At 50.5% G+C, this 9328-nt stretch overlaps 1 protein-coding gene across 1 annotated transcript in view; it reads right to left on the reverse strand.

Moving 5' to 3' along the window:
* Nucleotides 1-9024, reverse strand: part of man1a1 (mannosidase, alpha, class 1A, member 1) — a 76502-nt gene extending 67478 nt beyond the window's left edge. The window contains exon 1 of the mRNA XM_053880940.1: nt 8286-9024. Coding sequence (XP_053736915.1) covers nt 8286-8804 — 519 coding nt within the window. The 5' untranslated portion in view covers nt 8805-9024. The remainder of the gene's footprint in view (nt 1-8285) is intronic.
* Between the last annotated feature and the right edge of the window lie 304 nt (nt 9025-9328).

Below are 9328 nucleotides of genomic sequence, written 5' to 3' on the forward strand. Positions count from 1 at the left end.
CTCGGAGGAGAGAACATTAGTGACCCATCTGAGGAGGTGATGGGAATTCATGCAGTACAGCTTGTAGACGCCATACTTTTGTTTGCCTCAAAAAAAAAACACTTGCAAGAGGTTACTGCGTTGTGTAAGAGTGGCATTTGATTGGTCGAAACTAGATGATGCAAGGAGGACAAGCACTGGCCATTTGAGGATGAAATATCGCGCCATCCAAAACAAAAATCCAAGTTAGCCTGGTGCGGACTTCTAGAGAGGCGAACAACCTGGTGTTCCAGACAAAGTCATCCAGTTGAAGTTGAAATAGAGGTGCTACAGTCTGCACTTTCCACCGGATGGTTCGTCCATCTACCAAGACGGGTCCTTTAGCAAGGTAGAACCTTCAGGCCCAACCAGCTCTGGGATGTGCCTGGGAGGCAAGTGGCAACTGTTGGGCTCAAACTGCACCGTGGATGGAACTTCTGGCAGTCAAAGTTTGGGGGTAAATTGTTTCATAGAAACAGACCTGGGCTCGCAGACGCAGGCCGCACCAGAAACCCGATGAGGGTCTGCAGGAAAGCAACATCCAGCCAGTCTCACCCGGAGCACTGCCCCCCAGCACAACCCTCGATCATACTGATGGTGTTAGATCAGCGTGTACGACCCCAGAGGAAGGATGCTGAGCAGCTCTGTCTCGGTTAGCATTGCACGGCTAACTGGGATTAGCATCATCTACGTGGGTCCTTGTACGAGTCCGTGGTTTTTACATGGCCTCAAGTAACTGTTTGATTTGGGTCTGAAAATAAACATTTGGCCCATATATTGAAGGTGTTGGTTGGTCTGGTGAGCATGTTCTCGAGCGTATTTGTGATGCCTTCAAGAGACATGAACAAAAGCCGTCCGTCTGGATCGCTGCATGAAACATGCTGATGGTTTTTTTTTTCATTTTTGTTCATTTTTGATGTTAACATCTTGGATGCTCCCCTCTTACACTGACTGGATGGGTGGAGTCACATGGCTAGACACGCTCGGTCATTGTCGTAAACAGTAAAACTTTGGTATATGGCCCAGCCCGACTGGAGCCTGCACACAAGACAAGACGCTGCAGTCAGCGAGCGTGGGTGGTTGGGTTTCAGGGGTGAGGACAGAGTCATCCAGGATCACAGTGAGGGCATCAAAACTGCCGTCCGTTTCTGAACTGCTAATGCGACAGCTTGCCTATGTTGTCATCCATGGTACCTGGAGTGAATGAAAGAAACCATTGTCCACTGTCTGTAACCACAGTTGCCAAAGAGGAGCAACAGAGACAGAGTGGGATTCGAACCATCAACTATCAACCGCCAGTGTGGCTCATCACCAGTGGCCCATGTGGTGTTCAAAAGCCGCTCAGAGATGTTAGCGTCTGGCGGATCCAGTCGCACTACGTTCAGATGTTTTTGCTTCGGAACCGAAGCCCAACAAACTCTCGTACACTAGTTTTGAAACGATACTCCAAAACTGATCCGACGTGTGAACTACCTGGAGAGACTGTTAAACAAAAAAGGCATTTCTCTACAGCTCTCCGAATCTCAGATGGGGTCGACTGAAAGGCAAAAAAAAAAAGATTCCAGAAAATATTTGCAGCACTCTGATGATGAAGTTTGAATACCAAACACACCAGGCTCTCTGGGATCAATATTTTTAGATCTGTGCTAAGCTCCTCCACTTGTCAAGCTCCCTCCAAAATAAAAACCAGAGAGTCTGACAGACGGCGAACCTGAGAGAGAGGCCAGGATTGAAGCGCCACATCTCATGTCCGACTCCGCAACGATCCGTCTTCCTCCGCCCACAGCTGTTATTAAAGTGGCCGATCACGACGTCAAAGTCCCTTGGGTCACAGATATAATGGAGCTGCTCCCTGCAGACGGTGTCAGAAGCGGTTTTAGAAACATCAGCTCCATGGTGCAGAGCCGGCGTGTGCCACCTTTGATCAGAGAAGAATTTGACTCTTCAAAGAGGCGGCGTGATTTGTGTGTCAGATTCACCCGATAAGTAAAACCTGAAGGAGCATCACGTTGCACAAAGCTACCAGTTAACCTGCGCTATCAGAAGGTCAGGTGGCACCTGTCATGTTGGTGAGTGAACAACATGACAAAAGCCTTATCATTTTTCTTTGTTTTTTATATTGTCCCAGATTTTTCATTTACATGATTTTGTTCTGGGAAACGCTTGTTAAGAAATCATAATCATGAATGGTCATTTATTTCCATATTTTCACAAGGGAGTGAAAAATATTCCCAATAGTTTGTACTTTTAATTCTCCACTTGCAGCTTCTTTCCTTGTCTAAATTTGCTTCACGGTGAAATAAATGTGGAGAGGGATTTGTTCTTTCAACTAAAAAAGCCTTATTTTTTCTCGACCTTCTTCCCTCTGATTGTGTTATTGGTTTTCCTACACACTCACAGTTCCAGTAGTTAGAGTCAGAACAAAAGTGGTCTACACAAGCCATTTGTGAGACCATTTCTTTCCGTTTCTGCTTCCTGGTATGATTCATGTAAGAGGGTTCCTCTCCATCGAGGGCATCCATGTGTTAGCTGACAAAAGCCAAACATCTTCCAGCCTCTTTCTCTTCTCTCAATCCCCAGTGATCCCCAAACTCTCAAGTGTCACAGGCGCAAGAGAAAGAAAACCAGGCGACAAGAGAGAGGGTCCTTTCACAGGGCCGTTGACTTGCAGCAGATCCAGTTGATGGGAGGATTGTGGTGGTCCATCACAGCAAGCGGCTTATCCTCCAGAGTGACCCCGTGCGGCGCTATCCTCCTCGCCCATTACACCGACACAACACCCACCCACTGAGGAGCTACCACTCCTGGATAAATGTCAGGCAGCGGAGGAGTTGGATACAAAGTCTGAGAGAACTTTTAAACGGCTTAAGAAAGCGGGACTTAACATTAATCCGGGAAAGGTCGGGGGAAGTGAGTGCATTGGTCTGGCCACGCTTGGTCAGCTCATTTGTTGGCTTTGCCAGAAAAGAAACATGAGGAGAGAGTGGGGCTTGAGTGGGTGGTGTGTTAAACAACCTTGTGTTTGGAGATGCTTTAATACTCCACACCCGCCTGCCTTTTTTTCGCTTTCACAGCCATTTTGGCAGGAAAATAATACGCAGCGGCTGGAAGTGGCTCATCGTTTTGGAAACATACGGGAGGCATGGATACTGTTGCGAGTGGCAGAGATGACCCACATGCAGAGGCGTTGTCACCTCAACAGAAAGACTGAGGGATGAAATGCGTCGCGCATCATGAAAAGATGCATCAAGCTGCACATCCGAGGCCAATCACACAGCTGAGTCACCGCAAGAGACGCTGAATCCTCCATCCAAAGCTTCTTGACAACTCATTCTGAAGACTGTTACACAAACACTGCATATTCACTTTCGAGGACGTGAGGTCACTCAGAGGCTCCAGCAACATCAGTAGCAGGCAGCAGCGCCACACAATACGCCGAGGTCGTTCGTATGCAAAGTGCTCGTCAGGTAGAGCCTGAGACAGCTCAGTGGGCAGCCCCATACCGAGGCGCCGGTTTGCATAGGACACACAAGCTAGGGCGGACGACTGTTGAGTTTTATTCAGCCAGTAATAATCAGAGCTAACACCGTTCACTGCAGTTCAATGTATTATTACAGGGCTGAATAATCCAGGTCATCACCAGACGAACGAGAACTAGAACAAGGCTGCGCTTCTCAAGGACGTCCCCCATCCCAAGAGCATTCCAGGGGCCACAAGTCTGTCTGGGATGGAACTCGGGATGGAAGTAGTAGCTCCGTTCGCCAGCAGTATGACGGAAGCTCGCCTGATCCTGACCCAAACATATAAACGCACGGGACCGATGCAGAAGTCAGTTGCAGAACATAGCGAGGGGAAGGCACCTTCTAAACTCTAGGGGACTCACATAACACAATCACTTATGAAGCCTGAGTTCAGAAGCGGTGACCACTATGGGAGGGGCTTTATTTCAGTGGTGGCTCTCCTAATCGTAATAGTAGTATCACAGATGAGTTGGGAAACCGACTCAGCAGAGGAGTCAATCAAAAACATCACACATTTTTGGAGCAATGTTATGTTTTCAAACCACAATCTAAGTAGCACTACAATTCTATCGTACAGCAAACGGTTAGCTCGTTCTGCTAACTGGCGATGCAATTGCTCCTCTGAGGTTTCGGACGCTGGATTAAAAAACTATTTAGACACATTCCTCGTGGGTACGCCAAATAGATCCAGTTCACCGAGCAGACCTTTCACCACACTGAGGCAAGGTCTCACTCACCACCTGACACACCCACAATTACACCCTGAAATAAAACAAACACGTTACAAACAAAACAAGGACCAGCACGTGTGTGAGCGGCTGAGTCGTGGTGAGCCTTCCCCTGACATGTTAAGCACGTGAACAAGCCACTCTCCCGTGCAGAAGAAGCACTTCACACTCCACATACCAGTCCAGCAAATCCTCCTCCCCAGCCTGGAAAAGGAGCAAAGCAGCCTCCTCCGTGGCTCCTGCCCAAACCCATTCCAGATCTAATTTGCTAAGCGCAACGTCTTTTGTCTCTGTCAACGTTCCCTTCCCACAAAAAACACAGAGCAGAACGGCGAAGACAAAAGACATCGATCTGGCATCTCAAGAGAGCCCTTGATGTTTGGCCAAATGGCTGACAGGGTCTGAACAGAATCCTAAACTAGCTTTTCGGCAGCGACTAACAGGTCTCTAACAGACCCAACCAGGAGATGAAATTGTGTTATCCAGCTCGGTGTGTGTCTAATGGCCTTGTCTCAGAGGCAGGGTCAGCAAGTTGAAGGTTGCTGGGTCACATCCTGATGGTATTCCAGGACCACCTCGACAGCTCAATGACAGGAAGGAAATTCCTCCTGGCTTCTTTGCAAGTCCGTAAGAGACCATTGCTTCAAAGACGCTCAGCACTTGATCAGGATTTTATCCAGGAAACGCAAAGGACCATAAAAGTCTCCAAAGTATCTGTCAAGCTCACTAACCAGTCTGGCTCGCTGGAATGTGAAATAAATCTTTCTTATGTTTTTTTTTCCCCGTATCAGCAACATATTCACTCACCACACGCATCAAACCTGGACAGCGGGGTTAGAAATCGATAACTGCGACTGCAGGACGCCAATGAAAAAATGAACTTGACTGTATTTCTTGCAACCAAAAGTGCTAATTCAATATTTATCTTAGCTCCACCAGCACAGTAGACTTAGTAGGTGGAGCCTGCAGTGCGTAAATAGAGATGATGAGACGATTAATGGTGTAATCCCTGAGTCAAGTGGATACACTGCACCACAGCACTTTGTCTCTGGTCTATCTTCTGAAGCCAGGAAGACAGTAACGCGCAGACGACCAACTATTCTGATCAAAACTCGAAGTGTGGAGGGCTCCTTTCTGCTGCATTCTGCTTGTTTCCATTGTGCTCATTAGCTGCTTAATTGACTTGGAAGTCTTCCCAGACTGGAGCATTTGTTTTCCTGTCAGAAAATGTTCCGGCAAGTTCCAGCCACCAGGGCCTCAGAAGTACCTGCAGCGACAGAGCTAATCCGCTGATATGATATGTAATCTCAGCGTCTGCCGTCCTCTGACAGGGGCAGCGACGTGAAGGAGCTCAGAACAACGCTGGCTTCAACCAGCTGAAATTCACCAAACTGCACGGCAATTTCACCGCAATATACCTTACCCTCTCATGGATGTGATTTCATCTCCCACCCCACATCTTCCTTAAGTGCAGCGAGGCAGCTTGACAAAATAACATGTTTAGCAAAGGAAGACGTGGCAAACCGCTCACACTAGTTAACGCTGAAATATTCATGCAACACGTCGGTGACCGCGTACGATCGGCCTGCCCATGAGACGTTCCGAAATGTAACTCAAAACAGGTCGTGAAAAGGTTTCTTGTTTAACGTCTGGAGACGCACGTGCCCTGCCCGAGGAATAACAGCCGTTTTGTGAGGTCTTCAGACCTCTGCTGGGTTGTGTCACACGGAGACGTGTGAGGACAAAACATGAGAGTCGATGACCAACTATGATCGGACACCAAAATGACAAGACTGTCAAAACAGATTCACTGTCTTTTACGCGGCTGTCAGATAACCAATCCTGATCAGGGACCCACGAAACTCAGATGACTTCGCTGGGCTTCTTCTGTCACCAGCGTCTTGGTCAGGAGTAAAAAGGTCCTAACATAAGCAAGCAGCCGAACTAAAGACAGGACCTCCGCCCAGTCTCCTGGGGAAACACCCGAGAGACATCGTCTCACTGGGTCTGCCCCCAGGCCTCCTTCCAGCTGTCCAGGAGACACCAACACCGTTCTCATTCTGGAACAAGTGCTTTTTGGGAGCTTCAAAAGCTCTGTGACTGAACCATATTGGTTTAAGTGGAGCTGAAGTAGGAGGTGGCTAAAAAGTGTACGCATCATATGTGTGGGTGTGAAAGGACCCACTTGACGTTCTACCCCTGGATGACTGAGTGTCACTGACTCTGTGAGAGTCCAGAACAAGAACATCTTGTTCTTCGGGTGCCTCAAAGCTGGTGACTGCAGGTGAGAGCAGGAGCCGGCAGGTCAGTGGACAGCATTGTCTTCTGGCTCAGCTCTTTCTCCACCAAAGATAGTCAACATTCCTTGTAGTATCAACTTTTTTTCTTCCTCTCTCCGCCACTCATGGAAGGTGGCACCCCTCCCTCATGCAGAGGGGGTGGTGTTGCCGGGGAGAGGGACATCGGAGAATCAGCAATATCACCGCCTTCACTATAGTACCATTGAAATGGCAGGTGAAGACGTGAGCCAATAAACAGGTCCAGCCCAGCAGAAACACCGACAAATGTGTTCCACTCAGACGCAACACATTTGTGATTTTTCTGCGACCCATGGTGGTTTATCAGCCTCTCAGCTCCCATTGGTAGTTCGCTCTCACGTCCACACAGCAGGTCGGTCAAGTCAGGAGGACAAGTCATCGACTCCATTTGGAGCCGACTGTCAACAAGAGGTCACGAGTTTCACCGTCAACAAATCACACTCCGCTAGTGTGAGGATAAGCCCAAGTGTGTATTGACACTCCAAAGACGTGCACCGCTTCATGACCTATCAATAACAGCAGATCTGTGTGTTCGCCGCCGTGATCCTCGGCTTGAAAGCACTAATGACGTGGAACAAGCGGAGCCTCGCGTTGTGATTGTAATCTGTGGCTCACATCAAGCGAGGTGTTCAGGGAAGATAAGTCTCCAACCACAAGTTGCGTGTGAATTTGCTGACACACGAGGGAAACCACAGGAACGTCGTCCCGCTTTTGTGCTGCCACTTCAGTCAAGGAGATCTCATTTGAGCGTGTCCACTGACCGAGGCCAGATTCAAGCTCCGTTCCCATGACAAACAAGCGGGAGAGCACATGCAAACACCTTCAGCAGGAGTGTCACCTGTTGGCGGCAGACTCGTCCCACGTGTTTTTCACTTGAATAAATTGCATGTCACAAAGCAGGTGATGCACCAAATACACACTGAAGGAAAGGAGCTTTCCACAAATGATTCCCAGCTGTTGCAGACCCAGTGAATGAATCCTGAGTGCGATGACAGGTACGGTTCTGGTCTGAAATCAACAGGTAAGAGACACACTCTCTGGGAAATGAAACTAGTATGACAGTCGTCCAGCCTGGATTGGTTTCTGGATCATGCCGCCACTGCTCAGACAACGCACTGAACCGCCATTAAACACATCGGATTTGAGATCGACGCGGAACAGAAACATTAAACCCGGATCTGTGTGGATTATTCAGGGGGCGGCTGCAAAATAACGTCAACATGAAGTCGCTCATTTTGACTCCATGAGACGTGTGTGACACCGCATGAGCTGAAAGGTGGCTCAGACTCAGGGCGTGCGATGTTGGATGGAGGCCGCTGTAGCCGAGGTGAGGAGACCTCATGGATCCACGGCGATCGACAGTCACGTGTCATGTCGCAAGCCTGCGCCTTATCCGAGTGCACCTTGATGTGTTTGGTGTGTGCACGGGTTGTTTTCCCCCTTTACAACACGCACGCAGCAGTGCTTTGGTAGCAGAAACTTACACAGCTCGTCCCAACATGCACGCGAATCCCTGAGTGTGTCACTCTAAAACAAAACCCTGATGTCACACTTTTGTCTAGTGGCCCGCCCCGAGGTCAAACGTGTTGCCATATACCGAAGCGGGGTCGTGTGACACGACCCAAAGCCGCCGGAGGGTGACCGACGGACATATAGCTCATGGTGACTTCACGTCACCGGTCTGGAGGTGCGGCTCTTACCTCCTTGATCTTCGCCCTCCGCTCCTTGGTTCCGGGGTCCAGCGGCTCGGGTCCGGTGGCGCCCGGCGGCCGGTGAAACTCGACCGAAGGTAAGCGATCGACGTCCTTCCCGCCTTGAGCCAAACTCTCCTGGGCAACTTTCTCCTTGTCGCTCCTGATGTCTTCCTGGATCTGCTCGGGACGTCTCTGCAGCGTGTCCTTGGCCTCCAGCAGAGCCTTCTCGTGGTCCTTCCTGATCTTGGCCAGGAGCTTCTCCTCGCCTCCTGCCGAGCCCGAGTCGCTGCCGTCCGCACCGGTGCGGGTGTTGGTCTCCACGGCGGAGGAGGAGGAGGAGTGGAAGAAGACTCCGCTCAACAGCTTGGACGAGTCCGGCAGGAAGAAGATCGCTCCGAAGCACAGGGTGATGAAGGCGCTGAAGACCAGCAGCAGGATGAACTTCTCCGTCAGCCTGAAGGAGGTCGGGCTGGCGGACTTCCTGCTCGGGGTCGCGGTGAAAGGCAGCAGAGTTGCGACTGGCATTTTCTCCGACAACTCCAAAACACGCAGAAAGAAACGCTGCCTCTCTCTGAGGAAGGGGCTCGGGGCGGCTTATAAATCCATCTCCAGGTCACACCAGCCGGCCGGCCGGAGGAAGCAGCGCAGACGAGGCTCCGGACTGAAGTTGAAGCGCCGCGCGGCAGCAACACCAGCAGCAGCAGCGACGGCAGCAGCGGTCCATGCCGAAGACTGAACTGACTCAGTCCGGGCTCCACACAGGAAGGGGCGCGCGGGGGGCGTGACGGACAGCAGCCGGCGGCCAATCCCGTTCCGCCCTGTACGTGTTGGCGCGGAGAGAAGGCGGGGCTTCCGCCGGCAGCGACAGCAACTCTGTGAGCTGCCGGAAACTTCACTGTCGTCAGGATCAGCTAACAAAGTCTGTGACTCACGCGCGGGTTGGTGCCAGAGCTGACGGCCACGCTCGCGAAGTCACACGTCATTCTTGTAGTCCGCCATCGACAAACTCCGTCTCTTCAGGAAACACGCAAGTTCACATGTGCTCCAAT

The sequence above is a fragment of the Synchiropus splendidus genome, chromosome 12 (assembly GCF_027744825.2).
Source record: "Synchiropus splendidus isolate RoL2022-P1 chromosome 12, RoL_Sspl_1.0, whole genome shotgun sequence".
In the NCBI taxonomy this organism is placed as follows: Eukaryota; Metazoa; Chordata; class Actinopteri; order Syngnathiformes; family Callionymidae; genus Synchiropus; species Synchiropus splendidus.